The following is a 12,995-nucleotide window of genomic DNA, read 5'->3' as shown; positions in this document are numbered from 1 at the left end:
CCCGGTTGTTTGAACTCCCAGGCGAGGATAGTCTCAACCGTCAGATGAGATGTTGGTTTTTTGTTTTGTTTTTTTGAATTCTTATTTTGCATCCTCAATCTATCCTGTCCCTTATTGTTTTACGGCCGTCCGGCAGAAGGTGGAGAGGGCGGGGCGGAGGGGAAGAAACCATTTCAGCGATTCAAAGAGAACACGAGTTCGGCGCCTCCAAGTCAGATTTTTTTTTTTGATTTAGTAACTCCGCCGCACAAAACGACTTACAATAAATCGAGTTAATAAGCTCTGTAAATGGCCGTGTCACAGATACTTGGTTTCCGCTGGTGTTACAATTTGGGAAAATAGAATGATGATATTAGGATCTGCTCAGTGTTTCCTGGTCCTTGCACAGGGAGGAGCATCAGGACCAACAACAAGGGAGTGGGAACTCGTGTTTTGGTTTTATTTGTAAGACACAGGTGTCCGTCCAAGCGACCAAAAGTATTCATGCTCAAAAACTAGCCTCCTCCAGGCTAGCTTTTAGTTTTTGTACTCACACAGGCAGTCAGGGGCGGCGGTAGGGACCTGTGACATGTACCTTCGCTCAAAAACAAACCCCAAAAGAAGAAGTGGAAGCAGCGTCCAAGTTCTGCATGTCGGGAATAATTACCATGGACTATCAGATGGACTGAACTGTTTTTTTCTTCTCCCTGCAGCCACGCCTTTGGCTAACTCTGTACTTATTTTGGCCAAAATGTTGATGTTCCTCTGCAAGCGCTGAAAACCCATGTGACCAGAAGCTTGCACCTCTTCATTGGTCTATTTCTGGATGGTTCTGTCCAGAAGTATCTTGTAACGGGCGTGGCTTATGACTTCTACCAATCACCAAGCATCTACATGGCGTGGAACGGAACAAAAATATCTCTAGGTCGCTGACGCTCTGAGAAACGTCATTCCTGAAAAGTTCCTCCAGTGCAAAAGGTGCTAATAGTGCGGTTTTAAATGTAGTGATGCTTTAAAAGATAAAACACCCCCTTGTTTTGAAGAACCTCCATGAGCTTTGCTTGAGATGGATTCACGAGTCGTATTTTTAGGAAAAGACGGTTCCCTTCTCGAGGCCGCCATCTTGGATGGTCGGGAAGTCGGTCCCCTGGCCGCCCGCCTCCGACAAACAATCGGTTTGAGAAGCTTTTGCTTTCCAGCAGCTGATGTGCGGCTCCAGGAGTGTCCCCGTCTTTTGTCGTCCGAGCAGCTGGTCGGACCACGATCTTTGTGTGTTTTTTTTTTTTTTTTTCCTCTCGTAAAACACAGTGTTCCGTCACTGCAGGACGGGCGTCCGTTCTTCGCCCGTCATCCTCTTAAGCTAACCGCCACGGCGCATACAAAAGTGTGGTTGCAGAGCTGCCTCCTGTGTACACAACCCGTGTTTGATGCAGATGGAGTTTATCCTGGCAGCTGTGCACGGATCTGCAGCACTGCCACAATATTTGCAAAGCGCGGGACATTTGGCCTTTTATCAGTCAAACACTTGTTGACTCTTCTTTTGTCTTCATGTCCTTAAAAGCAACACCGTGTTTGTGCGGTAAGATTTCCGTGCACTCGAGCGCCACCGCTGGTCCCTGTTTTTCAGTGTTTTTCGTCTGGTTGGCCCACCAAGGGTACCTGCGTGCATTATTGCGCACGTTCTCGGCAGGCATACGGATACAAACACGGCAGTACCGCCGAAAGTCTTGGGGAGCGGTGTTGCGCGGTACGCTAAAGTTGCGGCCAGTGGAATACGGAAGAAGAAAACATGGCAACCGGGCAAGAAATGTCTTCAGGCAGTGACATTTGACAACTTCAAGTACGGACGTACCTATTTATGTGCGTAATATGAGCATAAGTTGAGACACCTTTGGACAGAAAAGTTCTGAGAAACTGTTCTAAATACTATTCAACTCAAATTTGGTTCCAGGAATTGGTCTCCTGCATAGGAACTTGTTTGTTTGTTTGATTGTTTTGAAGTTTATTAGGACAGTGTACAATTACATTAAGCACAGAGGCAGAGATGTTTGTACCAGATTGTAGCTCATAGCTAATTTCCATCTGTAGTCCTGAACAATACAAATATAAAACTGTAGAAAATAGATAATGTATATAAAATATACAGATAGGCAATAAAATAACTATACAATATATAAACAAGCAATGAAATATGTATTTTGCAAGTTGAAAGTGCTATTGTTGTGATCTTCTCAGTTTTGGTTTCTCGTCGGGCCGTAAGGAACCACAATAGGATGTGTGATATCCGCCTTTAACGCCGCGCTCAAAAAGAAACCAGCAGCAAGAAGAGGAAGGCGACACGGGCAACACGAAGAGCAGAGTTTAAGTATTTTTATCGGCACAGAACTCCGCCGTTAGCTAACCCTGTTCTTATTATGGACAAAATGTTGCCAAATGTCCTCTGCAAGCCTTGGAAACCCCTGGTAGGCGTCGCAGACCAGAAGATCTCAGACGTCTTTGTAGCTCTTCTCGATGTTTCTGTCCACTATGGCGCAAGAAATACAAGGCCGGTGCACTTTAGGCAGAATCCTAAAATGGGCGTGGCTACCAAGAATCTCTTTGGAGCTGTAAAAAGCCCCTTCTTAGGTTGTAGGAGCTAAAAAGGTTCAAGTAGCTTTGGTCCACAGTTCCTTGGTCCTCTGCTGTCGGAACGCACAAAGAAATAGTTCACTTCCTGGAAAAAATCTTGGAACTGCAAAAAGCTCCTACGGTGAGAAAGGCCCCGATGTCCTCTCGTCTTGGATTCGGCTCGGACCGCCACGAAATTCATCCGCCCGTATCGGCCGGCGGAAATCGGGTCAGCTCTCAAAATGAGACGCGCGTGTCCTGAACTTAATCCAAACCCTGCGATTTATTGACCCGGGCGGACGTGAACCTTTTTAGGTGATTGATAAGTCCGGCTCGGAGGCGGATCGATGTTTGCGGCGCGGTCGGTCGGCCGGCGGTGCTCACATGATGCCACGGACCGGGCAGGCATGCGGGGGCGGCGGCGGCGGCGGCGGGGGCGGGGGGTCGGAGGGGGTAATGTGATCAGGGAAATGCTGGTGTGTGTGTCTGCTCTGCCTAATGGCCGTCTGTGCCGTCCTTCTTGAGCCATTGAAACCGACATGTCCTCTCTGGACCGGCTGCAGGAGGGCGGGAGGGGGGGGGGGGGGGGGGACGCCATTTTCCCCAATTCTCCGAAGTGACTTCGCTGCTGCTGCTGCTAGTTAAGAAGCGAAAATGTAACCCCCGAACCCCAAATGGTGTCCCGCCGCATTCAACGTAACGAGCGTATTTTAAAGGGTTTGTGCTCCTTTTCAGCTTCGGCCTGCAGGTAGAGTCGCGGCTCAAGGACATCGCGACAAGACTTATGGCGGGATCAGGAAACCCCCGCCCGGCGTACGGCGAGGCTGGAGATTAATTTGCACCCTATAGCCCACTGGTTATATGTTTGAGTGCCATCTCTCGCCAAACCATTAAGGAAATTGAATTTTTTTTTCCCCCCTCCTACCCGGGGAAAACAACGTTTTCGAACCGCATGGACGATGATTTCATCGCATCCGGGGGATTCAACCCCCCCCTCGCCCCCCCGTTCTCCCCGCCATCAGACGACCTCTGATTGAATCCGATAGGTCGGTTATATTTTCTATTTATACATCCTAATTTCAGATTAGATTAGCGTATGTCTTCCCTCTAATTCTGGTCGGACCGGGAGGAAATGAACGCCGCACAAAAGGCGCCCTTTGTCCCGGCTCTTCGGCAGGGTTCTAAATTTGGTCCCCCCGAGACCAGCAGCCGCTTTCTATTAGATTACGCTCAAAGAGCAGATGAGACGGTAGGTGTGATGTATTAAACAGCATAATTGGAAAATTTGCCGGTGAACTCGGGCGCCCCTTTGACCCGAATAGCCGAAATGCCTTCCTCACCCGAAAAAAAAGTCTCGCCGATGCGGGATTTAACGTCCGTGCCGAGTCGAGATGACCGGCATGGGAATAACGAGCCGCTTTTTCTGTGCCGCTTAGCTTAGCGTAGCTTAAGAGAGAACTCTTCCCGGTAATGACATCAGGCTTGTTACTGTATTAACTGTAACTGGGGGAAGGTGGGGAGGAAGGGGAGGCCGCCTGGTCTTATTACATTTCTCCGTAACAAATGAGTTCTCGCTTCGGGTGTCATTACGGGAGAAATATTACCGGGAGCACCTTGAAAGAAAAGTGCCATTTTCATCACCTGGGCCATTAGCGTCAGCGGCGGCGGCTATCTTTCATCTCTTTTGTGATTCCCGGCAGCGCGTATTCCAGAAAAATCATTTCAGGCCGCGCCCTCGGGTTCCCTGACGTCGTTTCGGCCGTGACGCGTTCCCAACCCCGGTGACGAAGCGGCCAAACCTGCTTTTTGTTTTGTTTTTTTTTTTTTTCTTTTCTCCAGCAGGCAGGAGGAGGGCCGGCTCTCCCGCGACCAATCGATACATCCAATCCGAGCCGGTGCGGCCTACGCTGTTTACAAAGCGTTTTGTTTTTTTTTTTTTTCCGAAGGGGCGGAGATGACGCCTCGAAGGAGAGCGAGAACGCTCCGAACAATGGCGTAATTGAGGATTACTGGGGGAAGTCCTTGCATGTGTGGCTCCGGGACGCCATCTCACTGATGTCCACTGGCCCGGACACCCCATAGCGGAGGCCTTTTCCCCCTCCGGCTCGACTCTGACCTCATTCAGCCAAGTGGGAACCGCCGTCCCCCCCACCTTCTCCTCCCCGTTCATACGTGCATCCCTTCTCACACAGTGCGTTTGTGTGTCTATTCTGGTTTTTCGTCGCGTCTCTGGTGTGATTAGCTCACATCGTGACTCAGAACGTTGACCTATTCTTAACCGGGGGGGTTTGAACGGAGAGATTCTTTGTGGTGGTCCCGTGTAGATGAGGAGGCGGCGGGTTGGGGTGGGGTAATGGTGTGTGTGTGTGTGTGTGTGTGTGTGTGCCTCTTGGGCACAAGGGGGGTGGACAAGCAGATGTTGATTATTGAATTAGCAGCTCGGGCATCCATCAGCTCATTTGTCCAGGAGGACGTCACGGATTCACCCGCTGGAGATGGTGAAGCAAGGATTGGGTCACGTTTATAGATTTTGCAATAGTAACTGAATTTTAAATCATTCAATTCATACAATTAATAACTAAATATGTTCACATTTGAAGAGTCTCAATAAATGGTGTTTTTTATATATACATGTATGATATGTGTGTGTGTGTTTGTGTACATAGCATATTCATTTTAATTTATTGAATTTATCTAAATAATGATAATTTATATAACAATTACATTCATTTAAATAATAAATAAAATGTATAAATGTTTGAATGTATTTTTTATTCCGTGGTTTATTTTGTATTTAGTTTACTAATTAATGTATTTATATTAGTATTCTTGTTATTTTTTTAATGCTTTTTCTTGCAGCTGCAGCTGCGCGTCCGCAGTGAATCACGTTACACTGACTGAAGATAAACAATCTGTGTGTCTTCAAAACGAAACAGATCTTTTGCAATAGAGAAAGAGAGAGAGAGTTCCATTATTGGTGGAGTTTTCTTTCTCTCTCTCTCTCTCTTTTTTTTTTTTCTCTCTCCATCTCCCATCAGCTAGCGTTGCACTCAGCACCACGGGTCGATGGATCACTGGGCCGCCCACTCCCTACTCCCACTGCTCTTGTGTGTGTGTGTGTGTGTGTGTGTGTGTGTGTGCCTCCTCATTTTGGCCTCCCGCCTGTTCTATTTGCAGCATCACCATCATGGATTTATGCATTTTTTTCTCTCTCTTTTTCTTTCCAGCCCCCTCAGCGTAGGTGCTTCGGTTGTCACACAGCGAAAGGCGTCCCGAATCAGCGTCGGCGCGGCGTCTAAAACTACGTCTCTGATCACGTGCATTGACCTACTTGTACCCTTTAGCTGGGAAAAAAAAACAACCAGATAGATACACTCCACCCCCCCCCCGTCCTCCCGGGAGACAGATCTGTATTCTGTATTGATTTCAAGACAGACCGGAGGCCGTCGAGCGCCGAGGGAAGGTCATGTAAAGGCTTAGAGCGTTTAAATGCGCGTCACGCCGGACCTGTGACATCGAAATGTTTACACGGGCGCCGACGACGACCGCGTTAAATCCGGGGGTGGGGTTTGTTCTGGGCTTTTTACTGGGTCGTACGATCGATAACTCCCGTCTTCCCGTCCGCAGATGGCAGGTTGCAGCACATGCCGCGCTCGGTGGCCGCAGACGTGACGGCCTCCTTGGCTCCTCTGAGCGGCGAGCGCAAGTCCAACGCCGCCATCCACTCCAGCCAGCCCGTGCTCTTCACCTTCGACGTGCCGGTGCGACACGCGCACCACCACGGCTCGCTGTCCAACAGCGCGCCCCAGGACTACCTCCTCCTCCACCAGTGCATGAGCAGGAAGACGGAGAGCGCACGGTAAAGGTCGCGACCTCCGGGGCGTCCTGTGTCGGCTTCCTGTTATCCGTTAATGCGGGGTCAACGTCCAGGTTTACGCCGCTTCCTCAGCACCTCCCAGGGGTTGCAGCTACTGGGGAGGGGGGAGGCCGACTACTCCGACTTTGACTGGATAACATCCATCCTTATCCTGCGCTCAGGGTCGCGCGGGGGCGGAGCCTATTCCCGCCGCCATTTGGCGAGGGGGGGGGGGGGTTCCAGTCTATCAGGGCCGCGTGTCGAGGCAGGCGATCGTTCACCCCGTTCCAGAAGCAGCCGGGGGAAAACGGAAACGTGGCGGCGGTATTTTTATTTTATTAATAAGATATATTACAAAGCTTTATGACCCTCCCCGCATTCTTATTAACGTTTACCCGTGAACACTTCCTCTATAATTCATACGAATGCAACAGCGCAGGGGAACGCTGCGAGTAGAGATGGCGTGATGCAGAGAATGACACCACGCCCGCCCAGCCAATCAGAGCCCAGGATACTGAACGCCACCCTGGAAAATGCTGATTTTACCCTAAAAATAATTAAACTATATAAAAATACATTTATTCCGCAAAAACCTGCGGTACACAGAAAAAACTGCGATATAAAATTCATCAAAAATAAAAAAATTAAATCATTCTTTATTTTGGATTAAAAAAAAAAAAGACAATTCAATGGGGTGTATAGATTCAGTTGTATCCTCCTGATTTTTATATATATATGAAATTAAATTTCATATATATTATCGAATTATATATATATGTATAAAATGTAATTCTGCAATAGATTGTCGTAAATTTATCCCCATCTGGAGCGTTCGTTTGCAGCGGGGAAATACTAGCATTTTATACAGTTTATACAAAAAAAAGCCCGCTTAGCCTGAACAACTGTTTCATATGATTAATATTATAATATTAATATTAATTCAGCAGTCTTAGACGTTCCACTTGTATTTGTATAAGACAATGTACTGCTAAATTACTCTTAACCGCACATACATGGACACGTTCCGCTAAATCTTCCTCATTTTCAGCCGAGCAAAAACACACCGTGTGAATTTAACGCCGTATATTTATGGTTTTTTAGTTATTAGCATTCACCTCGTCTCCCTCGGCCGCTTCCAAGAATCAAGAGGTGGCTTTAATAACGCCGCTCAGCAGATAGGCGGCGCAGTAAGATGATCAATGAGGTTCGAGGACGCAATTCATCACTGCCGCGGATTCAGGCGGGGGAAAGGCGGGGCTCCACCCTCGGCGGGCGCCGCCTGCAAATAAATCTGCAGAACGCAGGAAATCAAACCTCCCGATCCATCTCATCAGCTCGGTGCAGATATATTCCCGCCACTCCCTCGCCGGCTTCCGCTCCGCTATCTTAGCGGCGGTCGGGAGGGCCGGGGGGGGTCGAGAGCCGTCAGACCGACACCCCGTGATGGAGGTCGGCGCGACCAAACAAAACTATTGATCGATGATTAGAGAAAATCCAGGAGAGACAAGACGGGAGGGGTGGGGGAGGATAGATGGATGTGAAAGTGAAATAGTCGGGGAATGTCAATAGTAAATGTATTACAATGATGCATTACTGGCCTGAAATCGTTGGAATTATCACGCGCGCACACAAAAACGCGCACGCAACCCGTCAGACGCATTACCGGGCCCTCGTCGAAACCCCGCCAGATCCCCAAACCGGGCTTGTCCCGCCCCCGGATGTTGCCGTAGTAACACCAACTTATGTCTTTCCGCTCAAGTCTCTGTGAAACAATTGTTTTTTTTTTCTAAAACGCTGACTTTCGCTGCTGCTTTTTGTTCCGAAAGTGTCCCACGCCTCCTAGCGCTGGTGTTTTTTTTTTTTTTTTTTTTTTTTTAATTTTTTTTTTTTTTAAACGCAGCTCAACTGCGCCATCTAGTGGCCGTGAACGGGACGCGGTTGCAGGCGGCGTTTTTGTTTCGGCAGAGGGCAAACATGTTAAAGCATCCTTGTCGACGTTGCAGGAGCGCCAGTTTCTCGCAGGCCACGCGGAGCCACCTGTTCATGGGCAGCGACTCGGCCGTGCAGAAACTCTCCCACGGTTTCTCGCACTGCCTGAACGGCATGGGCGCCCAGCTGCACGGCTTCTACAGCCTCCCCAAGCCGGGCAAGAACCAGCCGCCGGGCCACGACGACCCCGCCGGGGAGGCGTGTTACGTGCTGCCGCGGAATTACAACTCCGACACGCCGGCCCACAGCGAGCCCGAGCTGGAGAACGAGGAAGTGTACACCTTCCAGACGCCCTGCAACGCCCTCGCCGCCGCCCACGCCAACGAGCGCCCCCCCGACAATTACGACCTCCCCACGCCGCCCGGCTCCTTCTACCAGATACCCCGGACGTTTGATAAGAATCACAACGCCTTGACGCCGTCCAGCTCCGAGTCGTCCTGCGCCCCGCCGCCGCGGCCCCCGAAACCCAGCCAGGGGTCGGAGGGCCAGTGGGGGAGTCCTCAGTCGGTGGGGAGCCACAACGGGGACACGTCTACGGTGTCGGTCATCCCGCGGAGGAACACGCTACCTGCCGTGGAGAACATCAGGCTCCACAGAGGTACGTCTGCCTTTTTTTTTTTTTTTTAAAACCTTATTCCCAGCCGTCTCCCTCTCGCTCTGTCTTAAACTGGTTTAACCCCAGCATCTGAGCGCAAACAAAGGGAGCCAGTCTAGCAGACACTGGCCCGTTCAAACGCTAATGAAATCCGTGACTTACCCTGTTCCCGCGCTCCGGAATCCTGCATTCCGGGTTAAAACTGTTTTTTTTCTCTCATAAAGCACACACACACACACACACTGCGTTGTCTGTCGGAATGCCGAACTCATAATCAGGAGAATTCGTAACTCGGACGCCTGACCCGCGACCTTTCGTTCACCTGTCGTGTAAATTTCCTGTATTTCCAACCGACCGGAGCCGTTAGCTTCCACGTAGCATCGAGGCGACGAGTCGGGATCAGAAACGCCTCGACTTTTTTAGGCGACGGAAAATGACGTTAACCGCGCTTTTTTCGCCGCTCCTTCCGCAGGCTCGTCTTTCGAAACGAACAGCCATCACCGCCCCGTCCATTTCAACAGCTCGGGCCAGTCGGTGGAATCCGTCAACGATGGCTTCAGCTCCTATCTGGTGAGTCACTCTCCTCCTTCCTGGCTGTCTGGCGTTTTCCGTTTTTTTTTTTGGTCACGTCTCCCCCTCCTCTAGAGAACCAAGGCGCCGTTGACCCGCTCGGACAGCGGCAACTCCGACGACAACTACGTGCCAATGAACCCCGGCTCCTCGCCGCTCAGCGCCGCGCTGGCCGACAGCCCCAAGAACGTCTACATCCCCATGAGTCCCGGCCCGCATCACTTCGACTTCCCGGGTTTCTCCGCGACGTTACCCGCCCGCAAGGGGAGCAGCGCCTCGCTGTGTCACCGCCCCGGCCGCCTCAGCGACGTCACACCGCCGCCCATCAACCGCAACCTCAAACCCAACCGTAAATGTAAGCGGAAGGCGTTCCGGGGGACGGGAAGAATCGCCCCCGTTGGCGCCCGTTGACCGTCTTGTTTTTGCCACAGCGAAGCCGACGCCGCTGGATCTGAAGAACAACGGTTTAATCGACGAACTGCCGTTCAAGAGCCCGGTCACCATGTCCTGGACGCGCCCCATGTGAGTCTCATATCAGCCCGTCGGTCGCTTCGCGCGCTCGGCTTACGCTCAACCCTCCCGTTTGCTCCGCGCCGACCAGGGCCGGCGTGAACTCCATGTCGTCCCAGCACTGTCGACCCATCTCCACGCAAAGCATCACCAGCACCGACTCCGCAGACAGCGAGGAGAATTACGTCGCTATGGTAAGTACGGGTCCCGGATCTGGAGGGCGTATTCGCCGTGATGGTCCGTTCTGATCCGCGCCCTTCGCCCCCAAAATAGCAGAACCCAGCATCTACCTCCCCGGCCGTGAGCGGCACCAACAGCCCCGCCCTCAGGAAGTGCGGCAACGTGGATTACCTGGCGCTGGACTTCCAGCCCGGATCTCCCAGCCCGCACAGAAAAGTAAGCGAACCGTTTAGCGCAGGGGTCGGCGACCCGTAACAGCCAAAGAGCCGTTCGGACCCGGTTTCCTCGGAAAAGAAAACACCGGGAGCCGCAATTACTTTTTGACGTCTAAAATAAAGATACCACTGTATATATTGCTTTTTATTACCTTTACACTTTGTATAAACAAGTGTGAAGTGTGTTGCTTCTGAAATTCACAAAGTATTACGGAGAAAATTAAATTTTATTTATGTTAGGAACTCATTTTGGGCTTTCAGACCTTGACCTGAATTTTAAAAATAAATCGGGAAAAAAAAATCACTGTGTCAGTAAACAGTAAAAAATAAATATTTGCAAAATATCTTCATAAATATTTTTTTTACCTGGTTTATGGGACTTCTGCTCCTGAACTTCTGCGCGCAGCATCTGCAAATCGGGACTTTACCGGCCGGCGGGTATACCGGCTTCCCCGAGCGTGACGTTATTTTCAGCGGCGAAAAATAATAAATATAATTTTATTTAATATTTCAAGATCACAATAATCTTAGAACTAAAGTTAAAAAAAGGAATTAACACAAATAAAACACACTTCAATTAAATATTTATCATTTATTTTCCCAAGCCGCTCGGAGCCGCGGGTTGCCGACCCCTGGTTTAGCGCTTCCGGCGTTTAGCCCTCCAGGGCCGGAGTCTCACCTCTTTCCGTGTCGCCCTTCCACGCAGCCCTCCACATCCTCCGTGACGTCCGACGAGAAGGTGGACTACGTGCAGGTGGACAAGGAGAAGACCCAGGCGCTGCAGAGCACCATGCAGGAGTGGACAGATGTGCGTCAGTCTACTGAGCCGGCCAAGGGGGTCAAGTCTTGACACTGATCTCAATGAAAAAAAACACAAATGACCACTGAAACAACTACTAGTCTTAAAGTTGAGCATCTCTGGTGTCTTTTTTTTTTTTTTTCTACTGTGACGGCGGCGGCCGGTCGAGCCTGTTTGAAACCGCCACGTTTTGGACAAAAGCCATAACCTATGCCTGGTGTCTGTTACGACTATAGCTTTAGCGCGCGGCTAACACGCAGGATAAACGGCCATACAGGTGCAGCGCCCTGCCGAAGCTCTCACACGCAAACTGGTATAACGGCGTACGGACAAGCGCTAACATGCACGGGAAAACCTTTTAACCCTCCCGTCCCTGCAGACGCCCCTTCTTTCCCACCCTCGCAACAAGTTCCCGCATCTCGAAGGGAGATTACCGCGTCGAGGGAAACGCCGAGATGCGCTCGTTTTTTTTTTTTTTTTCCTTCGCCGCGCGGTCGGACCCTCTTCCTCGCTTCGATTCGTGCTGAGTCGTGCAGAAGCGGCGGGAAGATTAGCGTCGCTGCGGGCGGTGGTTTCGGCTTAGCGGTGCATGTTTTCTTGACGGGGAGGGGTAGCGGTGTGTGTGGGTGCAGGAGGGGGGGGGGCTGAAGGATCACCGCTTGCAAAACACGGAGAGGCCTCCATATCCGAAGTCCTCCTGACAGCCGCGACGCAGCCAGAGGAACGGAGAAAAGGCGTCACTTATTTCTCTTTATAATCCCAAAGGAAATAATCCAGTACATTTCAGAGTTAAAGTGCACTGAGTGAGAAAATCAATTGTCGAAGGCAGTCGGATAGAGCGTGTTTTCCAGCCTCCAGCCTTCTAGAAGGCGTTGTTTCATTCACATCATGTCCAAGAAGAAAAAGTACAAGGTCTCGGGGATATTTGTGTTTCACCTGCAATCCAACCAATCTGGCATCACATCAGTGAAGAATAAATCTCTCCCGCGTGTAAATTTATGAAAACGTGCACTGGGACGACCTGCCGGTGGGTTAACCGTGTCGAATGCCTTATATTTTCATTTCTCACTGTAAAGTTTCGCCTTCTTTTTTTTTTTTTTTTTTTTTTTTGAAGGAATCGAATCTTTCGGTTCGATTCCGGGAAGCGCCGCGACGCGTTCAGGCCTCACCGAGCGATGCATCTCGAGTCCAGTATTTCACTGTGGGCTGGAACCACTTCCTGTTTAGACCCTCGGCCCGCGCGGCGCCGAACGGCGTTCACTCATCGTTTCACCGGTATTCACCTCCTAATGTTTTTTCTACCGTTTATACTGCGTTTTGTATTCTCTCTTTAATCGTTTATTTTTTTACTGATGGGGAGGTTCGCCGAAATCTTGAGTTCTGTCACGGCGGGCGTTTCCCGTTTCCCCCTTTTACCTTGTATTCCTGCGGCGTGAAAAGCGGGGCTTTGGATTTCAATCGTGTAATTTATTGTCCAGATGGAGGCCTGTTATAAGCGGACGAGCATGTGCGCACGCGTGTGTGTGTGTGTGTGTGCGTGTGTGTGTGTGTGTGTGTGTGTGTGTTGTGGTAGATTACAATTTCTCGGTGTGGTAAGCGATGGACTTATCTACGGTCAGACGGTCACTGGGATGACGTACTGTACTAGTAGAGATAGATTTTGTCTTTTTTTTTTAACAACTGTTATTACTACTA

At 50.2% G+C, this 12,995-nt stretch overlaps 1 protein-coding gene across 2 annotated transcripts in view; it reads left to right on the top strand.

Moving 5' to 3' along the window:
- gab2 (GRB2-associated binding protein 2) overlaps positions 1 to 11,669 on the top strand; it is a 37,197-nt gene extending 25,528 nt beyond the window's left edge. The window contains exons 3-10 of one of the 2 annotated variants that reach the window (XM_086164912.1): positions 6,214 to 6,445; positions 8,446 to 9,029; positions 9,499 to 9,596; positions 9,672 to 9,951; positions 10,028 to 10,118; positions 10,198 to 10,300; positions 10,383 to 10,502; positions 11,208 to 11,669. In XM_086164912.1, the coding sequence (XP_086021038.1) occupies positions 6,214 to 6,445; positions 8,446 to 9,029; positions 9,499 to 9,596; positions 9,672 to 9,951; positions 10,028 to 10,118; positions 10,198 to 10,300; positions 10,383 to 10,502; positions 11,208 to 11,351 (1,652 nt within the window). In that variant the 3' untranslated portion in view covers positions 11,352 to 11,669. Of the gene's footprint in view, positions 1 to 6,213; positions 6,446 to 8,445; positions 9,030 to 9,498; positions 9,597 to 9,671; positions 9,952 to 10,027; positions 10,119 to 10,197; positions 10,301 to 10,379; positions 10,503 to 11,207 lie in introns of both variants that reach the window. The other variant, XM_086164911.1, reaches the window with a different exon arrangement.
- Positions 11,670 to 12,995: the final 1,326 nt, after the last annotated feature.

Source organism: Fistularia commersonii, chromosome 18 (genome assembly GCF_037954325.1).
Source record: "Fistularia commersonii isolate RoL2024-O1a breed Wild chromosome 18, RoL_Fcom_v1.0, whole genome shotgun sequence".
Lineage (NCBI taxonomy): Eukaryota > Metazoa > Chordata > Actinopteri > Syngnathiformes > Fistulariidae > Fistularia > Fistularia commersonii.
This window is presented reverse-complemented; position numbering and strand designations above follow the sequence as displayed.